The sequence below is a fragment of the Mytilus galloprovincialis genome, chromosome 13 (assembly GCF_965363235.1).
Source record: "Mytilus galloprovincialis chromosome 13, xbMytGall1.hap1.1, whole genome shotgun sequence".
In the NCBI taxonomy this organism is placed as follows: Eukaryota; Metazoa; Mollusca; class Bivalvia; order Mytilida; family Mytilidae; genus Mytilus; species Mytilus galloprovincialis.
In genome coordinates this window covers 9,742,777-9,765,057 of record NC_134850.1, presented here as the reverse complement: position 1 = coordinate 9,765,057, position 22,281 = coordinate 9,742,777, and the positions used below count along the sequence as shown (strand labels likewise).

General features: G+C 33.1%; 2 protein-coding genes across 2 annotated transcripts; one reads left to right on the top strand and one right to left on the bottom strand.

The window, feature by feature from the left end:
- Positions 1–12,441: 12,441 nt before the first annotated feature.
- On the bottom strand, positions 12,442–15,738 carry LOC143056356 (BTB/POZ domain-containing protein 2-like). The gene is made up of 3 exons (XM_076229445.1): positions 15,599–15,738; positions 14,838–15,094; positions 12,442–14,271 (listed from the first exon to the last, which is right to left on the bottom strand). Exons 2-3 carry the CDS (start codon positions 15,092–15,094, stop codon positions 13,227–13,229), a joined length of 1,302 nt encoding a protein of 433 aa, XP_076085560.1. The 5' UTR covers positions 15,599–15,738; the 3' UTR covers positions 12,442–13,226.
- Positions 15,739–21,088: 5,350 nt separating this feature from the next.
- Positions 21,089–21,932, top strand: LOC143057392 (uncharacterized). The gene is made up of 2 exons (XM_076230697.1): positions 21,089–21,376; positions 21,717–21,932. Exons 1-2 carry the CDS (start codon positions 21,089–21,091, stop codon positions 21,930–21,932), a joined length of 504 nt encoding a protein of 167 aa, XP_076086812.1.
- The last annotated feature ends 349 nt before the right edge of the window (positions 21,933–22,281 follow it).

Below are 22,281 nucleotides of genomic sequence, written 5' to 3'. Positions count from 1 at the left end.
TCATGCATTTTCTAATGGTACACATATATAGAATACAAAACAAATTTAATTTATAAACCTTACATTTGAGGGAATTATTTTCTTTTTCTTTCAAAAAAACACAATGCCAGACTGTTGATATATAAAGCAAATCATTGTTTTCGGAGAAACACAATACATTTAAATTTATCAATAAAAAGTAAGCATTTAATGTTGAATGGTCTGAACTCAAATATTCATACAGAGAGTTTTATCTTTATAAAAAAAAAATCAAATTTCATAAAGGGGATTTATATACCATTGGGTTTATATATATAAGTATTAAATTTTACCTGAAGCAGAAGAAAAACAAACTATCCTTCACAAACTATGTCACTGCTATTTCATTTCATCCATTGAAATGATCATTACCTATGTTTTATATTTAGTTCATTATAAAAAGTGAACTCTTATTTAGGTTTGAATATTACAATGGGAAAGGATAGTTTTATAAGGTCACTCGAAAATGTGAATATGTTCTAAATTGGTCAGACAGTACTTAGTCATGTTTTATGAAGATTTTAGACCTAAAATAGAACTTTTATACATTAAACTTTGCAAAATGGAGACCTATTCATCTTTTAATGTCAAATATACTGCGCTCGTTCTATTTGAGCAGTCAAAATGCGTTGACTGTATATTTCTATTTCATATACAGTCACTGACCTGAACTCACTTTTCCTCATGCATATTTATACAGAGGTTGGCGAAATTATATTTAATTATTCCTACGATCTCTTTAACCTGTCCTTGTATCCAATGTATACAACGATGCGTGGAATGACTCAAACTTGTTTCTATTCCAATTTTGGAAAAACATATTTCACTTGTTGAGATTTTTTTTGTTTGCAACCTATAAATCATTATGTTTTATGCTTATTGTTTATATTTTAGTCCATACTCAAACGCGAATTCGTTCACCGTCGATTGCGGATTTCAACAGGTTATGTACATGTCATTGTGATGTATATTTCTCCGCCTGCATAATATGAGGCCTTTTTTAAGGGGTGTTTTTCCCAATATTTAAATCAAATAAATAACATTAACACATTAAACAACAATTAAAAATGTTTTGTTTAGATTGCAGTATAAAGAAAACAATAGTGCATTGACTTGACATATCAACCATATAAGGATTCGACCCGAAACGGGGAAAAAGCTCGGCAGAGCCTCGCATTTCCCGGTTTCTAAGCCTCATCCTTATATGGATGATATGTCAAGTCAATGCACCATTATTGTCTATATATGCCCGAGGAAAACGGTAAAACTATCCACTGTAAATGACAATGTCAATACCGTTGTTTATAATCCTAATAACGTGTTATAGTATTCTTTTATTTGTCTTTATCAATATTACTTTTACTGTTAAGTCTATAGAATATGCATCCCGTCATACATTGAACGACAAAATTATCCTATCTCTACCTGTGTGACGTCAAACGGGGGATTCTACGTCAAATTCAATGTTAATCTAACCATATGTGTCTGTCAGGGTAAGGATTCGGTCCCGGTACTTACAATGTTTCAATCCTTTATAGGTGGATTTTAAATATATAAATAAAATCGTATAATAAAAAAGCAAAATGATGTTGTTTAATTTGCCTTTTAGTTCGGCTGAGTCACATTTGTTTGAAATTATAGTAATTAAGACGATAACACAATGTTGAATGCTGTACCCCTATTTTTAACATTTTTAGCTATTGTGTCTGTTTTGTTCACGCATCGTTGTCAATATAATGGAATTTGATGCGACTGTCATACACGTGAGAGGTATAGCTAGCTATAAAACCAGGTTCAATCCACCATTTTCTACATAAGAAAAAGCCTGCACCAAGTCAGGAATATGACAGTTGTTGTCCATTCGTTTGATGTTTTTGAGCTTTTGATTTTGCCATTGGATTAGGGATTTTCCTCGGAGTTCAGTATTTTTGTGATTTTACTTTTTACACAAAAGCCTTTTTACTTTTGATAAAATTAAAGGATGTCACTTATTTTGTTTTTGAAAGTTTTTTGAGAAATAATCAATTGAAAATTTTGCGGTAAATGATTCATTCTAGATTTTTCGTGAATTTACCATTGTAACTTTATTCTCACAAACACAATGAAATATAATCAATAATTTTAGATAATGATCATGCTTTTAAGGTTATATGATTTAAAATAGTGAAAAGAAAAGAAAAAAAGGGTTTACGAGTAATAATAGAAGGGTTTACGAGCCAAAAAAGCAGGGAACCTCCTTAACACAGCATGACACAGTCAGAGTAAAACATGTTTCTTTAAATATATACATATATTCATTTCTGTATCTTCTGGATCAGCTGATTTCTTTTATTTAAAGACACATTTCGTTCGTGTGAATTTCCTTTGAACTAATTTCTCGTTATTTTTATTTTGAATTTACGTTAATCTCACGTGAATTTTACATTCTTTTTTATATGAATATCACGTTCAATGTCAATTCACATAAAATATTTTACGTGCAATTCACATTCACATGATCTTCATAAGCAGAACATTTGCCTGTGTAGTCGAAAATAGTTCTCTTTAATTTAATTTCTTGTTACAAATAAGGTATTTTAAATGGTATAAGATATTACACTGATTACTAGTATGAGAAAATGTTTTTAAACATCAAAAAGAAATAGCAAGTATGTATAACAAAATCTGTTTTTTTAATTAGTTAATTTGATTGCTATTGAAAGTCGGAATTTATACGTCAGTGGATTGAAAAACACTTAAACGACTCGTTAAACTACTGTTGACTCTATACATGCTATATATAGGCCCATATAGGAATACTAACAACCCGATGGAAGGCACATGTGGAGCAGGATCTGCTTGCCCTTCCGGAGAACCTGATATCACCCCAGTTTTTGGTGGTATTCGTGTTGATAAGTCTTTACTTTTCTCTGTTGTGTTTTGTGAACTGTTGTTTGACTTTTTGTCTTTCTCTTTGTTTTGGCCTTTGCGTTGTCAGTTTTTTTCCTCTGATGAGTTTGAACATCCATAATGTTGGTTTCTTTCGGGTCTCTGTACCAAACAGGTGAAAGACAGTATTTGTATTTAAATTCATAATCTCTTAATACAATTGTTCTCAACAAACTAAATACGTTGGATACAAAATTACAAGATCAACAGACCCATACCCGATTAACCCAGGTCAGGATCGAGTTAACCATGTTAACTAAGGATAATCTGCCAACTTAACACTGTGTGTGTCTTTTGACTCGCGACTACGAGGTCACACTGCATGCGTGGGCTACCAGGTTACCCTTTATTGGAAATGTGCATAAACATTACAACCTAATAAAGATGTATTTATTTGCATTACATATTATGTGTATTCGTATTACCTTTGAGTTTGCTCTTGTTTTATGACGAAAAAAAAATGACGATCACCGTGAAAATGAAAACATGATATCATAAATTTCGACAGATTAATCATTTATGTCAACAAATCGATATCGAAAGTAGATATTTGATACCTAAAGTGTATTTATAGCACAATGGTAGACAAATAAGAACCTTTTGAATTATCCCAATTATTATAATCATTGAATGACTGGTGATAAGTCTCTTTGCTTGAACTCACATACCTTCTCACTATTGACAATAGTATTGTGTTTTATACTTGTCTTATGGCAAATAAATAGATTGAAAGTGTAACCTTCTATACTGTTCAGCTGATTGTTCTCGTCAGACTGGGAACGTAAATAAAAAAAGAGTTATCTCCCTTATAAGATCTTGTAACGTAAACATGCATAACCAAATCAAAATTATTGACAGACCTGTACGAAAAACGACTTAAACTTGTCTGCTATATTATATTTAATTTCACATTGTTAAAATATCTAGAGCACGGTTATAAACATGTATAGTTGAATAGGATAAACATTATTTTAAAAACAATGTGAATGAAATCAATGAATACCATTTTTCTCATGCTTATATTGAAAAAAAAGAAGTAACAATCTATCATCTTAATTTAGAGGCAAAAGAAGTAAACCTATGATCAAAAGCGAAAATCCAAAGAGACAACTACTAATCAAAGAGAATTACATGAACTCCAAACAAAGTCTAACCTGGATCATTGTGGAATGAATACACGCTGCATGGTTGAAAAGATTTATGCATAAGATTGTTGGAGTTGATAAAAATTGAGATTTGAGGATCCACAGCATCTTCATGATCTTTGCGAGAAGAAATAAAAAGACAAAAAGACAAACAATAGCCAAACAGCATGTCACCAAATTTTTGTTTTGTTTGGACCGTCTTATTTGAATTCCATCTCCACTTGGAAAACAATTTTACTAACACCCCGGTTATCAGTTATGTTCAGAGGTTAATGTTGATTCTCTGTATACACCTTATGACCTATAAAATGTCATGTTCAGAGACTGCATGCTATAAACACGATAAATAAAACAATAACCATTATCACATGGTGTATGTATGCAGATAAATAGAAAAGTATAAAATATGTGTTTAGTAACACATGATGTAGATCCTACAAAAAAAATTGGTGTATTTGTCGCTTTATTCTCTCAATCCATAAATTGTATTTACAAAGCCATTAGTGAGAGGACATAAGATATTAATATGGACAGACATATTAGACTTATAGGAATCATTTTTTGTAAATTTTGAAGGAGTAGGTCCAGTAAGACCCCTTTTTGGCCCCAAAATATAGCAGTTTTACAAAATTGTTAAAATGTAAACTTTTATTCATTTATTGGATAGTAGAAAGGTTCTGCTACATAAATATGGGCTCTTTTTGCCAATACAATGCACATATATTGAGAACTAGCACCATTAATTCATGTTAAATTACTGAAATCTTCACAATTCCAGCATTTTAGTTAAATTTTAGACGGTTTCCGTGTAAAACGAAAGTGGCCGCATTCGTGTTCATCCAAAATATTGAAATGGAAGTTGTATTTAATGATAATACATAACATATATAAAAAGTGAGGATGAACACGGATGCGGCCACTTTCGATTTTGACAAAAAAACATCTGAAAAGTGACATTTTTTCGCATATTTGGTAGATTTCTCATATTTGAGCCAGAATCGGATCGTTTTTAATGACTAAATAAGTTAAAATCTTTCACATAAATTAATTGCATCATATGAAATAGACACTTAAGTGTTTAAAAAGTGGTCAAAATCTTTCGTCAGATGAAACTGAAATTTGAGGCCAAAATCGGTCCTTACCGGACCTACTCCTTTATACGACTTAGATCTTATTATTTTGCTGTTACGTTGAATTTGTGAAGGTTATATTTTCTTTAAGCGGTCTGGTTATGTATAAGAAACTATGGGTGATAGCAGGTGCATCTTAAGAGTAAGCAGATAATCATATTGCTTCACATGTGGCATTTGTCGTGTTGCTTGTTTAAGTGCCAATCCGATAATAAATCTAATTATGTAGGTCTCATTCAGGAAACAGGTGGGCAGGATCTTGGTTCCGACTATGGGAACAGACCCGTCGTCATCTGATAATACATAACGGTCTACAACTCGTGATGCCGTCCGTAAAATTTTCAAAGGGAGGATCTCAAACACACCACTTGGATCTGTTGGTTTAATTTTCACCTTGTGAGCAGCAACCATGTATCAAGTCATTCATAATCGGGCACGCAAACCCTGGAATATCGTATGGTATGGGAGATATATATTTCATGTAGGCACTGGTTGAATATTGCAACAAAGAAATGTAAAGTTCAGGATCAATAAATTGAAATCATCTCATTGCCGTAAAGTGTTTTTTCTCATCAAACCCTCGTTGTCAATTTCTAGATCTGAGGCAGACTTTACTGTATCTGTTGTATCCTTTATTTCAAATTCGATGTGAGAGACAAATAGTCATTAAACTATGAATTATTAAAGAGAGGACCTACTCTATATAGCGGAAGTTGATGTTTAATGATAATGATGGCTCCTAAACATTCTTTATGTGAAGCACATGTTTAAGGTCAGTTAAATATGATTAAAAAGTAAAATCACAAAAATACTGAACACAGTAAAAAATCTAATGGAAAATCCATAATGACATAGCAAAATCAAATGACAAAACACATCAAAAACGAATGGACAAGAACTGTCATATTCCTGACTTGGTACAAGCATTTTCAAATGTAGAAAATGGTGGATTAAACCATTTTTTTTTAGCGCTAAACCTCTCACTTTGTTGATAGTCTCATCAAATTCCGTTATATTTACAATGATGCGTGAACTAAAAAGACATAATAAATAAAATAGTAAGTAAATAAAGGAACAAGTCGGCAAGAATCGAACATAGTTGGTTCCCATTGCAATGCTGAATGTAGCTTGACAAACTAGTCCTCCAAACGTAACAAATATGTTGTCAATCAAGAATTCAAGCATCTTGACAATGTCAGTTTAACAAAATGATTTGTTTAAATCGAAGGGATTTTTAAAATGTTCAATTTATCCCTCCCTCCGACAAGATACTTGTATTAACGTTGACCATTTTTGTTGTATGAAAATAGTGAAAACCAATTTCTCAACCTTTTCTTTTAGTTTGGAATTGTGTTAAGAGAAGAAAATTCAAAAGGAGTCTTTAAAGATTCTGTATACTCTAACAGATAAATGGACTTTTTAGTACCCACATCTGATACACGCCGCCTTTAGAACAGGTAGTTTCAACATAAATGTGAAGCCCAGTTTTAAGTGCTGATACAATTGATTTCAATAGTATAGAAAGAGGTTTGGTGGAGCACTTAAAAGTCCCAGCAATATGACGTTGTGTGTATGGACACGTATGCAAATTAAGTATCCAATGCGTAACAGTGGAAGAAGATACAGTTCTTCATCTTTGGTTGAAATGTAGGTGAACTAAACACTGACTTTATTTTCTCCTTTGATAGAATCGTGGGAGTATATATTGAGTTTTTTAGTGATCATATATTCTCAAAGCCTGGTTTATTTAGCAAACAGTTTATTTAAATTGTTTTAGACACAGAGGCGAAATTGTTTGGTGTTTCATTTGTTGGAATAACAAAATATCTGTCATGGATGAAAAAATAGGCGCTTTGCAATATTTGGATCTCTGTAAAGATTGATGTAGCCTGTATATTCATAGAGCCATTCATTTGTTTTTCTGATTTGTATCAACGACCTTACCAATCGATTGGTACTTAATTTTGGAGTAATTTTTGTGTTCCTCACTTCAGCATATATATGTTGAATGATGTAAAATCTTTAATATCAATTACTAGGTGTTGTATTGAGTAGTATCCTTAGTGTAAAGGTCTGAAGATTTACTAATGTTAATTGAATGCGCACCATTACTTGCTGGATTGTTTGAAAGGTTAAATGAAATATCCCAAGTCTTAACTGGAGTGTTTGAAGACTCAAATGATAAGTGGAGTATCCCAAGTGATTAGGTGGAGTGTTTGAAAGGTTATTTCGAGTATCCAAATACTAAACTGGAGACTTCAAAATGTTTAATGGTGTATCCCAAGTGCTAAGCTGGAGTTTTCAAAGGGTTAAATGTAGAATTTTCAGTCGTATACTTTGGAGTTTTTAAAAGAATGCATAATAAAAATCACAATTTACCAATTGCAACAAACACTGATATTCTGAAAACTTTTAGAACAATCTTGCATAATAGCTTATAACATATCTGAATGTTTCTCAGTTGAATATTCATTTCATCCTATATAATTTCCCAAACATCACCTTATTACCAAAAACCAGAAACAAGTTAAGGCATGGTTTAATCTATGGCATTCTGAAATTATTCTTAATATTCAATGGTTAAAGAAACAAATGTTTGTTGTTATAACGTCACTATCGATTCGTGAATTTAAAGTTGGACATAGACTGCCACCATCTTCATTGAGACTTTAATTCTAAATTTTAATGTTATGCATTGAATTCTATTCCTGCAATTTGACCTTGCTCTACACTTGTAGAAGTATTACATTTTGGTGATTTCTGATATGTTACAATTATATCATCTATTTTGCATTCTGGCTTGCAATTGCTCCCATAATATGATGCAAACTTCACACTACTCACCATAATAGTGAAACTTTCATTCGAATTGAATGGAATAGGCTCTGACAAAACCACAGTCTGTAGATCACACCAATTAGTGCAACTCTCATATATTTGGTTACATATTTCATTTTCACTATCATTTAAAATTTTTATAGCAATTTCTCTATCATTGCAAGATACATTGCCTGATGGACCGTATAATATAACAGACTTAAGCTCAATGTTCTTATTGACTGTTATCTGCAAAGCATCATTCTCCTTATTATTGTATCGCATCGATGAACTTGATAAATAGCTATGACGCAAAACCCTGTAGCTTTTCCGGTAACATACTCTGCGGACTGACTCTGCGAAAAATGCATTTTTCTTACCATAATGGGAAGAAAATACACTAACTACCTCTTCCAAAGTTAGAAACCCAGAATGAACAATTTCGTTTGCAAAATATATTTTGTCAATAATAGGAAACCGAACAAGATACAGAAGTGACCCAGTTATTTTTCGCATGTTTTCGCCGGACGGGGTGATCTTCTATGCCTCACATTGACTACTTGCCCACTTTATAAAAAATTGGCAAATCTCTGTTTCGGAACAATTTGCCGAATCTAATTGAAGGAAAGATTCCATGCATTCTGTTGACATCTTGATAGCATTTGGCGCTTTAAGAAATTCCACTGCATTGTACTGAATATGATCAAGGCCCTTGTTTCTGATATCCTGAAGGTGAAATTTAGATGCAATATCAATTACCAGTGAGGCATTCGATATTTCGACTGAGGATGAAAGCAGAACTGCACATTCATTCTTCATTTCGGGTATCATGTATTTTTCTGCAACATAAAGTACTTCTTGGATGTTGTCGAGAGAAAGATCCAGTTCATCTGAATAAATATACCTGGTAATATAGATAAAGTGTGTTTTTATGTATATGTGTATCATTTACCTTAAGTCCACATTTATAAATGTATGCCTGAAGCAATAGCAAGTGGTTGTTCTCTGCTGATTTTTATGTATTTTATTTTATATTCGTTTTGTTTTCCTATCACTAGTGAAAAAAAGTTTAGTTCATTCAATGTTCAGATTTATTCACTAGAGTGTTATCTTCTGCTTTGTCAATCTCCTTGAAGTGTATTCGGTATAGTTTTTTTAAGATAGTAAAGTATGAAAATAATGTTTAATGTAGATAACAAGTCCTGAAAATTCTAAACAAAAACTTAATTAACTGCAAGCTAGTTGTCTGAAATATTTACAGCTAGGAAAAAGTCTGAAAATTGACTGAAATATTAAAAAAGTATATCATTTCTTTTTTACATGAGCTAAAATGAGAATTCTTTTACGAGAGCGACATACTTAAAGGGTATCAAAATGAAAATAGAATACTCTAAAATTTAAATAGTATTTTGCAAAAAAATGAGTATGCGTAATAACAAATGTTTCGTTCTGATAATATTTTTTTTCGTCATCTTAACAAAAGGTAATTCTTACTTTAGCAAGACTTTGAATGTACCCAAATTTACATCCGGTACAATGACTTCTCCCTTTTCCGGAAATCCACCTTCAAACATAGTATGGAATACTGGACTCCGACTAGCCAACATGTACTTATGCACTTTAACAGTACTTTGTTCTGCCCCAACTTTAAAAATCACATCATACATTATTTCTTTCTTTAGCATATACATCATGCATTCTGTTATGGATTTATTATCTTGCCAATCCCTTGAGTAATTGTTTTTGGCCATCTACAAAGAAAGTGTATGCATATTAACAAAATTGATCAAATCTATATTTGTAGATTGTTTGATTTAATAAGAATAAGAAAAAGAGGAAATTGAAATTATCCCAAGCTGCTTATTGGTTAGATACAGACTGAGAAAAAGACAAAAAAATAAATAAACCAGTCAATTGAATATCACTGTCTATTCACGATAGAAACAATATACAACGATAATGATAATGGAAAGGTGTTTAAGATCTAGTGATAATTTACCTGCAAATTGGAGTCTGCTAATTTGATATCATGAATATGAATATGATGTTTTATTTTTTTTCTTCTCGATAGGTTGACCTGCCGGTGGCGGATCCAGTTGGAGGGGGGGGGGGGTCCGGGGGTTGAAACCCAATCAATGCATTTGAATGGGAGCATATAGTTGGAACCCCCCCTTTTTACTCTGGTTTGGGAACCCCCCTTTTTAAAATGGCTGGATCCGCCACTGCCTGCTTTAACTTACTAGTACATAATTTCAATAAGTTTGCAGTCCCTTCTCGGAGACTCCATTCTGAGTCAACCAGTCTTTACTCTTACTCACAAATACGGCGTGTTCAGTTGAGAAAAGTCTTTGGATGGAGACAGGTAGGGATCGAACCTATCATGAACTCCAACTATCGATACAAGCTCAATAACAAGACATCAGCAAGACAGAATAACAACGTACACAACGACGTAATGACATACATTAGATGAAAAGCTCCTAAACTCATAACATCATAATTGCATGATCTCGAATGACCGAAAAACATCATGAACCCCTTGTTCTCAATGTGCAGATTTTGAATAACAAAGTTAAACGTTTGGTCAGTCATAGGTCAAATATTAATCGTTTTCGGGAAATCTTTTTAATAGGTTTTTCATATGGCTAGCCCAACTGTAAGACACATTTTATTGATATAAAACAGTCAGAGAGATTTGACTGAATTCTATTTATTCATTTGTAATTCATTCATGGGCATCATGTTTTCTGGTCTGTGCGTCTGTCCGTCTGTCCCAGGTTAAAGTTTTTGGTAAAGGTATCTTTTGATGAATTTGAAGTCCTATCAACATGTTCCCTATGATATGATCTTTCTTATTCTAATGCCAAATTAGAGATTTTACCCCAGTTTCACGGTCCACTGAACACAGAAAGTGATAGTGCGGATTTGGCATCCGTGTAATTTGGACACATTCTTGTTTTTTAATATATTTCGAATCATTTCAAAATTTTCTTACTGAGTTTTCCTAGTGTAATGTTTGTTTAAGACTTATCATATATTATCTATTTCAAAAGATATCATGGCCTAAAATAGCATTGAAGACTTATACAATGGATTTTCAGTAAATAACTTCATCACGGTAATCTCTCATGAGGACTGTGCAACAACGTTTATAAGTACATCCTTTTATCAGCTAACAAAGTGCATTTTGAAAAAAAAGAATGAATATAATCCAAACGTGTATGCATGTGGGCGTCTACTAGAAGATAACATATTGAACAATTTATATGCAGTCGAAATGATATAACAATTTGATTTTAAATCAGATATAAGGTAAAACACGTGTACAATAGATTTTGTTTTTGCGATAACTTTGACTAATACATTAAATGGACCTAATATCTGATTTATGAAAGGTCTCCACTTTAACCAGATAAAATGCCTGTTTATCGTATATATATATATATATTAGAGAATAAAATTACAATAGTTGAAAACATTACTTTGAAATCGTTTAACAGCAGAAGTACAACGATCTAAAACTTTATAATGAAATTAGGAAATAAAAATAAGCACTAAGCACCCATATTTATTCATCACAAATGTCGAATGTATATCGATATTAATTTTCAATACTAAGAACAATAGAAAAAATTGAAAAACAATGTCAAACAGAGAAATGCCTGCAAAAAAACTCATTTACATGTAAACTTTACGGAACACTGAAATTGAAAATAAAATCACAATTAATTTAAAGTCCTTTTATTTTTCAGTCCAAGACGATACTACGCAAAAGTTATAAAAAAGTGAGCTTACATTGTTGCTAAAATATATTTAGAGATAAAAGTCCAACTTACAGTTTGCTTCCTGATTTTGAAAAAAAAAATATCTTTTTTACGTGGTGGTTATGTTAGCCACAGAAGAAATCTGCCTTGAAGTTCACTTATCTTAAATGATGTATAAAATCCAAACGAACTATTTCGATACACCTGGACAGAAAATCAATAAAAAATGCATTTGTCTCCCTTGAAGTAAAACTATATGGTTTACAAATTAAACTGCAGTTGGAATATTCTTCAAACAATATTTAAAACTATTAAATATGTTTGGATTTGTATGCAGGAATCTTTATGGCATTAAAATTCGAACGAAGTAGAGGGGTTGCTCCCAAATGATCCGGCAACTGAAAAAGAAATATAGACTGTCTTTATCGTTTAAACGTTTTTTTTTTCTTCAAAATGACAAGTTCGTATTTGAAACAAATTAAACTGGCATTTTTAAGAACTTCACTGACCGAGATCGTCCTGAATAATAATGCATGCAACATTAACCACTTGCCTTTAGCAATCTACAAATGTATATATACAGTCTATCAACCAATCCATGGCAGAGACCAATTTTAAAGAAAATGTCAAGAAACTTAGTAGTGTCAACATGTATATTAACTGACCATTGATGCTGAATATTAAAAACAATAAGTTTTTGCTATATTTATCTTTTCACGTGCATGAAAGAAATCAAACTGTAAATTAGTTTGTCAAATTACGTGAACATGTCTCAAAAGGTACGATTCCTGAGGCATTGATTCAGAATTCAACGAAGATACAACATCACCAACATATAAAACCAATCAGTATTCAATTGGTACAGATTCCATTAATTTGACAAACGACGGGAACTTACTTGTTGTTTGGCCTTTCAACTTAGCTGAGTTAATCAAATGTACGCATGAATAGAAAACGAGAATAATTGCCAAAAAAGACAACTTAATTCATCCAGGCTATCAGCACGATTTAAGGCCACATCGGTTTTCCGATGGTCAAATAAAGAACATTTACCAAGAAGAGAATTATGAGGTTAAAAGTTGATAGAAGGAGATATAGGCCGATTATATCGACAGGATAAGCGTCTATTGTTATGCTAGCATCACTCGCTATGCCAATTTATACTTTGTCAAAATGTAATAATTATAAAAAGAACACAACCAGTAAAATAACGACTAGACGACTAAACTGGTTATATTACCTAAAGCACCAATATGCGTCCCTACAGACAAAAGGAAGAGTTTCTACTCATATAGCCTGCATGATGAATAAGAATTATAATTAACCTCAGATATATACATTTGGCACTTAATTGTCAATATATGAAGTAAAAATAAAACAAGAGTTGCACAACGTCATCACAATGTTCAATGTCAAGGTCAATATTATGCATTGAATTCTATCCCTGCTATCTGACCTTGTTCTACACTTGTACCAGTGGTACAGTTTGGTGAATTCTCAAAGGTTATAACTATATCATGATCTATTCTGCATTTTTGTTTACATTGTTTCCCATAGTATGCATCATACTTTATACTGTCTACCATTATAGTAAACAATTTATTAGCATTTATTGGAATAGGTTCTGATAACAGAACAGTTTGTAGTTCACTACTCTGTGTACAGCTCTCATACTTTTGAGTAAATATTTCATTCCCGCCGTCATTTAGAATCTTTACCGTAATGTCCCTTACAGAGACAGGCACATTACCGACTGGACCAAATAAAATCACGGATTTCAGTTCAATGTTTCTATTCACTTTTACATTCAAAGCATCATACTCTATACCAGTATGTTTATACCATGGACTTGCAACAGATCTATGGCGCCAAACCGTGCAATCTTTCTTATTGTAACATAATTTTGAATTTCGGACTGACTCTGCGAAAAATTCATTCTTCCTACCATAGTGGGAAGAAAAGACACTAATTACTTCTTCCGAATTCATCAGACCAGAATGGGCAATCTCTTTTGCAAAATACTCTTTGTCAACCAGCGGAAACCGGACCAGATACAACAAGGGACCAGTTAGTTCTCGCAGGTTTTCACCAGATGCCGTTTTACATTCGGCCTCACATTGGTGACTTGCCCACTTTATAAGAAATCGGCAAATATCTGTTTCGGAACAATATATGGAATCCAATCTAAGGATAGCTTCCATACATTCTTTTGACATTTTAATAGCATTTGGCGCCATCAGGCATTCAGTTGCATTTTTCTGAATATGCTCAAGACTCTTCATTTTAAGATGCTCAAGGTGAAAATGAGATGCAACATTGAACACCCCTGGAGCATTCGATGTTTCAACTGACGATAAGAGCAGACTAGTACATTCATCTTTCATTGTTGATAGCATATACTTTTCGGCACCATAAAGCACTTCTTGAATGTTGTCAAGTGAAAGATCCAGTACATCTGAATAAATATACCTGTAAAGAAATAAACAAAATCTCGCTTATATATGAGAGTCTGTGTGGTTTTATTATAATAGAGAATACTAGTAATAATTATAACTTATCGTTGATCATCTCAACGAGATTGATATTCTCGCTTTAGCCAATCGAGATGCATTGATAATCTGTTTATCGCTATTTGACCTATGGTGACGTCAATTTCATGTAAATTTCATAAGCAACGCCATGTGCCTCCTAAGTTTCTAGCGATAATTTTCCATCTCAAGTGAGGAGCATGATATGAAAAATTATCACAAAGAAAGATCAAAGGAAAAATGCACAAAATAGCGATTAACGTCAAAGGGTATAGTTTGTTTGGTTTTTTTTAAAGTTTTTTGACGCTATCAATAAAATCATTTTTTTGTTTCCAAAATTTATTACTACAAGGTATGGGGGAAATCTTGATTCAGGACAATTTCTTTGTCATCTGCGTGACCACAATATTTTATTTCTTAAATCAGAACACCCCCCTAGACACTTTGAAGTTAGATTGTCCTTCTCTTGCATGCAAAACAGAGGTAGAACCTACATATATATCTTACTTCAACAAAACTTTAAAGGTTGCTGAATTTATATCTGTTACGATGATTTCTCCCTTTTCAGGACAAGAACCTTCAAACATGGTATAAAACACTGGACTTCGGCTTGCCAACATGTATTTGTGCGCTTTGATAATACTATGATCTATTCCAACACGGAAAGTGACGTCACACATAATTTCTTTCTCTAGCATATACGTCATACATTCTGATAGTGATTTGCCATCTTGCCAGTCTACCGTTCCCTCTGGTTCAGCCATCTGTAATAAGTTGCAGACAAACATTTAATAGACTCTTTAACTGTAATGTATATATATATTTTTAAACAATATCTTCGAACGAGGCAAACACAAGTATTCAAATATTAGTAAAACTTTATTGAAAAGCGCTTTACGCCCATATGGGCCAATCCATGCAATCGCCAATGGATAAACACATTTTACATGATATACAGTTTACATATAAACAATGTTTTAGTACCAACCTATCATTTGCGAGAGTACTAAAGAGGAACAAAATAAAAAAAAAACACATGCATTTTGAAATTTCTATTTTTTGGAGGTAATGGGAGTTGAGTTGAGTTTTTTTAACGATTAAAATAATGATTCATTCTTCGACATTAAATTGCTTTTATTCTCAATTTATATAAAGGTAAACATTTCATATATTATTCCTTCCTTGTTCTTAATTTTTTTTTACCCTTTTTGGGTCTCTATTATATCCTTCTAGTTTTAGGTTTAAAATTATCGACGTAAACAACTTACTAGGTTACGTTTGAAATAATCCAAATGACCTCTCTCATTCACGCCAGGAAAGTAGATGCATAAAATTACAGTTGTATAAATTCCTTGTAATACACAAAGACTTATTCATAATCAGTAACCCATTAACACTTTAACCGACATATAATAATAGATATATTTATAGTACAGTTTTATTGGATATCCCGATCATATGACAATCACTATTTTTAATTAAATAAGAAATTGATTATGTATTATCATCAGGGGCAGATCCATCCAAGTTCCGAAATCAGGATAAAGAGGGGGAGAGGTTCCAATTATATAACCCTATTCAAATGCATTGATCGTTCAAAAAAAGGTGACGGTGAAGAATTTCCAAATATATTTTAAAAGGTCTTGTCTCTAATTTAGTTATGGTCTTCGAATATATTTAGCAATCCATGAAATTCCGAAAATGAGGTCAACATTGGTCAAGACTTACTGTAGAAATAAAAGAAGTTGGCGAAAACGTTAGTGATAAATAATTGATCAATGTATATAATAACGAAATTTGACAGTTAATTTCGGATTTCTTTAATACTTAAAATCGTTTTCATCATATATTAATGAGTCAATAGTGGCAATCCCATAAAAGGAGAAAGTAGCATGAACCGCATATGATGAGAGAATATAAACAATGTCAGGCGTGGATTTAGACGAAGCGCAGACGATGAACGCCTACTATTCCACGATAAAAAGATTAAGACGAAGCGCATCCGATGAACGTCGACTATTCCACGATAAAAAGAAAGAAAATGTATGGAAGGTAAAGTAACAACAAATTTGGTTAAATAAGGTTCTCTTATTCCAAACTCTTGAGAAGACCTAACTCTGGACATAAAATTCTAGACAAGCACTTATAAAATTCAGATATATGCATACGCACATTCAAAAACAAAACTATCAAACTCACAATAGTACCGGGTCTGAAGTAAGTAAACATAATCATACAGTACGAAAACAATGCCATAGTATTTAACAATAAACATATGCTGCACAAAGTAGAAGCACTGTTGACAATAGTTTGAGTGTGTGTTTTCTAGACGATAAGAACGATTTCTATGTACTATTCAAAACTGACCTATGACTACGATGCCTGGCCGGCTATAATACACAAAACGATTCATTGACTGCCTCGAGAAACATTCATCTATTTGATTGTTGTAATTGAATCTAAAATATCTTTCGGTAACTTTAAAACTTTAATATCAGTACTTTGTTTCTTTTGTCTTTTTGTTTTGTTTTCTCAAAGCTTTGTGTGATTGCAAGCTTTTATCATCTGATTTTTATAGTTTTTCATTATACATGGTAGTTTTTGTATTCTGTTTACTAAGTATATTTGTGTTCGTTTTGTCCTTAAACATGTGTCTTAATATTAAAATAAGAGGTTGTATGATTGCCATTGAAACAACTCATCACAAGAGAACAAATGTTGAAAATTAGCATGTATAGAAAGGTGATGGAAACAAGGTATATCCTGAAACATACATAGTATAACCTTTCTACATGCCAATTTTCAACCTACCTTTAAAGTCTTGTAAGAAACATATGACCTTGAGAACACATTTACATCAAAATAACCCCTGGTTTTCTGGAAACTTACATAAGTACACTATGGGGCGCATGTGTCCTAAATGTTTTAGTGCAAACTCATAGACATGTAAATGTTTGTTCAAAATGGACTAAATATATTTCTCTTTCACCAAAAGTTTTATTTCTGCAAATTTGTTTGTTAATTTAAGTTAAAAAAAAAAATGACACCAAAAGCACTCTGTTGTGTCAGAGTAGGGCCAAGGGCCTCTTTAACGTTCTAAATTGGAGGGGCTTGCTTTATGTACAAAATAAAGAACGATAAAACAGATATGATATGCGGAAACAAACGACAACAACTGAATTACAGTCTCTTGGCTTAGGACAGGCGCATTAATCATGGTTATAATCAGTGTATTAACAGGCTTAGTGATGTGTGTTGCTATCTATACTATTAAACGAGAAGACCTCATTTTGGGTGTCGCTTCTCTTCCTTCCACAATAAATCAATCATCATGCCTCTGTGTCCTATAGGTAACATGCATAGTCGCATTTGTCATCCATTCTTATGATTATTCAGATTGAGTTATTTTGGGAGAAAAACGACAAAAAAGGAGTCCGGATATGATTCCGTCATCAGACTGACTTTTAGTCATAGATAAGACTTCCGGTTTGAAACATGCACAAACACAACCAATCGTATGATAGATAACAAAAAAACGAAAAATAAATAAGCCTATCAAATCGTTCTCCATGTCATGGTGTTTAGATCGTAAGAACCACAACTATTATACCTCCTTATAGAGGACAATTATTTTTCGCGTTTATCTACATGTAAACTACGATTATACTACTTTAATATATAGAGACTCTCTGTATTCTGTCTTCTATTTTTCTTTCAATTGTTTACTATTTAAGGGGTCATACCAGTTGCATATATATTAAAATAAGTAAAACATGTGACACATTTTTAAAAAACCAATCGTATGATAGATAACAAAAATGAAAAATAAATAAGCCTATCAAATCGTTCTCCATGTCATGGTGTTTAGATCGCAAGAACCACAACTACATAATATCTTTTTAAAAAAAAAATTATTCTACAACAGTTCACAAGATGTATAAGCCCGCGATTTCGCGGGTGTGTTCTAGTAGTCTATAATGCTTTAAATGGACTTATATATACAATGTTGTTGGTCATTTTAAATATGAAATGGCCTTAAATGACTACTATCAGAAGAATATTTGGTATAATTTAATATTTTTAAAAATTAAAATGTAAGAATAATGATGAACAACATTTCTCATGGTTTAATGATCTGTATAGTTTTATAAGTCAAAAACATGGAAACATTAGTTTTCAAGTAGGAAATATATTTGTGTACTGTCATCGGGAATGAAAAGAGTTATCTTTCTTTGTACATAATATTTGTTATGAATTTCAGGGTCTATTATAAAAACTACTTCACAACCAACCTCGGGTGTTTATTTTATCATACAACCAACACTTTCTGGCTAAATAAAGATATTTTCAATAGTATGCCTATTTGTTAATCCTTATTCGTGTTTTTTTTATGTTTTGCAGGAAATTATTGGTATTAACTAAATCAAATGAACAACTTTCAAAGTTAAATGAATAGAAAGGAAACACGAAGACCACTAATGTATGACATGATGAGAGGCAGATATGAAATTATGAAATGGGCAAATACGAAGCACAATTGACATATGACGACAACTTTATAACATAAGGCATCTATATATGTAAAGTATGAATTATTAAAGTCTTCTACATTCTGAAATATTAAGCTTTTGAGAAGTTAGTTAACGCCGACGCCAGATCAATATTCCCTATACGAATCGCTTTCAACAGAATTCGCAGGCTAGAAAAAAACTATAAGATAACAAAAATGATCAACAATCCAATTTCTGCCTATATAAAAGTGGAATTTTGTCCAAATATTTTTCTTTCCGTGTTTTTAAGTAAAAAATACAAAAGATGAGAGAAATTGTAATCAGAAAAATGATTAAAAAAGTATTTTTTCATAATTCTATTCCGACATATTCTAGTCCAAAATGTTGACGAGTGTCTATTAATGAAGATACATAATGTGAATCTATATATCAGGGGTGTTTCGCACGGTTTTATTCCAGTAACTCGGTTTAGTATGATTTTTTCATTTGAGGATACAAATAGGATGAGACACATTTTTTTATAAACTTATAAACCTGAACATTTGATAATGCCCTGTAACTTTTTTTTACCGCCGTTTAATTACAGGACGTATTATTTTATACCGTTGACGGCCGTCAGTCGTCAGCATGTTGGAGAAGAAGTCAAAAAACGCTTTGTCCAATTGTTTTTATCTATTGACGTAAGCACCCTATCCATTTTTATGAATTTTAGATTTTACTTTTCCGTGTTATGCATGGGATTTTATTTATAAAAAGGTGGATTTTCGGACAATAACTAAACAATGCTTGTTCAGATCCCCTGCAGCTTTAGTGACTGGTTTATATCTATTAAATAAGCTTCCTTTAGGTTTCTTTTACAAATTTCTGGTATGAAATTGAGGAGTTATGGAACTTTATAGTTGGAAAACTGACGGACGTATCATGCGCTTATGGCCATGGCACAGCTCTTTAATGGTCTTTCTATTATTCGTTTTGCTTCATTGTGCTCCTTTGTACACAAATGAGATAATGGGGTGTTGGAATATCGGTGCTGCCCCAAATTAACCATCGGGGTGACCTCCGGAGACTGCCGAAAGTCATGTAACGCGATATAAACATCAATATAAATATATATAGCGAGCACATGCAATGGATTTTCCCAGGCTGTTGGATTTCATTTTAAAGTTTAAATAAGTCTGTAACATCATCGTTTTACCTGTATAAGTATACATGTGGTTCGAATCAATCAACCAATTGGTTTACCCTTGTTTCATTTTCAAAATTGAGTTTTTTTTTTATTTTAATAGTTGAACACGCCTAGTTTATGCGTAATCATCTACAGCACAGGGGTAAAATTCGAGGTCACAGAAAAACCGTTTCAGTGAGGTCGAAGTGTTCACTTGCAAGTGAATAATTGAACATCGATGTTTCTTATTTTGACAAAACTAAAAGCGAGTTAGTATTTCACTATTATACTTTCATTTTATATCTTGCAGCTAATGCCCGTTTAACATGGCAATAAATCCTCGCTAAAAAAATCCGGTTGACCTCCTACGGAACCTATTAATAGTAACAGATTTGATTTCATTAAAAGATTAATTTATGACCTACATGTACGTGTCGCTTAAAACATGGCCATATACCAAATGGTCAATATTAAAAATCCCTGTAATTTGCTCTATGGGATGTTTGCAAAATTTCAACGGAGGCACGACGAGACAGCATCTCAGCGATAAAAGAATATGTTTGAAAGAACTATGCACTCGGCTACCTTTTTTCTTTTTTAAAACGTCTTGATTTCTTCAATTTGAATAATAGAAAACAAACAAAACCATATATCAAACAAAAACTGAATAAAAGTTTCTTTCATTAGTATAAATCATTGCTTCATTGCTTATTTTACAGTTCGAACCCTACATGTGGTAGCTTGGTTGAACTCCAAGCTTAATTGACTAGTATTGACAGTTTCCTTGCCGAAGGTCAGTGGTTCTCTCCGGGAGTCCCACCTTTCTACACAAAAAAGAATGGCTGGGCGCAATGAAATAGCAAATAATGATAAAAGTGGCATTAAAGACCAACAATGAATACACAAGGATATCATGGCCACTTATGCTGTACGAAATTACATTGACAACAGTTGAGAAGCATGAAAGAACCATCACCAGACATCTTAGGAAATGGTTATGTGTCCACAGCAGGACCGCAAAGTTGCAGCTACCATTTACATCTCTAGTGGAAGAATTCAAAGTTAGCAAAAGTCGCCTTGTGATGACACTTAAAGAATCTAGAGATTACAAAGTAAGAACAGCAGGTGTCCAAGTAAGAACAGGACGAAAAAGGTCAGCATCAAAAGCAGTTTCAGAGGCAGAGAGTAGATTGAGGCCTAAAGATATCGTAGGAACAGTGGCAGTAGGACGACAGGGCTTTGGTACATCAAAAAGTTGCTACTGGAAGAACGGTAACACCCAAGAAAGACGAAGTCTTGTTCAAAGAGAGATAAAATCTAGAGGAGAAGAAAACAGACAAGCAAAGACAGTAGAATTAGGGAGCCAAGGCGTTTGGTCGAGATGGGAATTGGAACAACGATCCCTTACATGGTCAGATATATGGCAATATCCGCAATACCAACTGCAGTTCCTTTTGAGATCAGTGTATGATGTGTTACCGACACCTTCAAATATGCACAGGTGGAAACTTTCAGAAACACCAGACTGTCCCTTGTGCAAGAAACAGAGGAACTCTACAACATGTTCTTTCAGGGTGAAATATCGCTCTTACACAGGGGAGATATACATGGCGACACAACCAAGTACTCCGGGAACTCGCTGAAGTGATAGAGAACTTGTGACAGAGGAAAGATGCAAAAAACATTAGAAACAAACCTATCAAGATCCAGTTTGTGAAGGAGGGTGAAGTAGGCCAGAAAAGTAAAAAGAACATATCAGGAATGGTAAATCAGGCGAAGGATTGGCAGTTAGAAGTTGATCTAGAAAAGAAGATGCAATTCCCTGATATTGTACCAACTAACCTAAGACCAGACATGGTACTTTGGTCTGCAAGTAGTAAAAAGGTAGTAATCATAGAGTTGACAGTTCCCTGGGAGGAGATCTAGAGATATGGTGAAGCAAATGAAAGAAAGAGGGCAAAATATGATGGACTGTTGGCAGAGTGCAGAGATAGAGGATGGCAAACATGGAACTTTCCTATTGAGGTTGACTGCAGAGGCTTCCCTTCACAGTCAGTGTGGAGAATGTTCTGAATCTCTGCAGTTGGAGTGACTGGCCGAATAGAGGAGCAGCAATCAAGAAACTGGGCCAAGCAACAGAGAAAGCATCTTGCTGGATATGGATGAAGAGAGACAGTAGTAGCTGGAAACCCACCACCAATTATTGATGCGCAGTGATTGATCACCACTGTGGACCCCCCATCCTGAGAGTGTACCGAGCTAGGGGTCGAAACAC

What these genes read in the sequence shown, in the direction of transcription:
- LOC143057392 (XM_076230697.1), top strand. Translation starts at nt 21,089, where the DNA reads ATGACACTTAAAGAATCTAGAGATTACAAAGTAAGAACAGCAGGTGTC. An exon ending in TAGAATTAGGGAGCCAAGGC is followed by an intron (nt 21,377 to 21,716) that starts GTTTGGTCGAGA and finishes ATCAAGATCCAG; the next exon opens with TTTGTGAAGGAGGGTGAAGT.
- LOC143056356 (XM_076229445.1), bottom strand. Translation starts at nt 15,094, where the DNA reads ATGGCTGAACCAGAGGGAACGGTAGACTGGCAAGATGGCAAATCACTA. An exon ending in ACCTTTAAAGTTTTGTTGAA is followed by an intron (nt 14,272 to 14,837) that starts GTAAGATATATA and finishes ATTTCTTTACAG; the next exon opens with GTATATTTATTCAGATGTAC.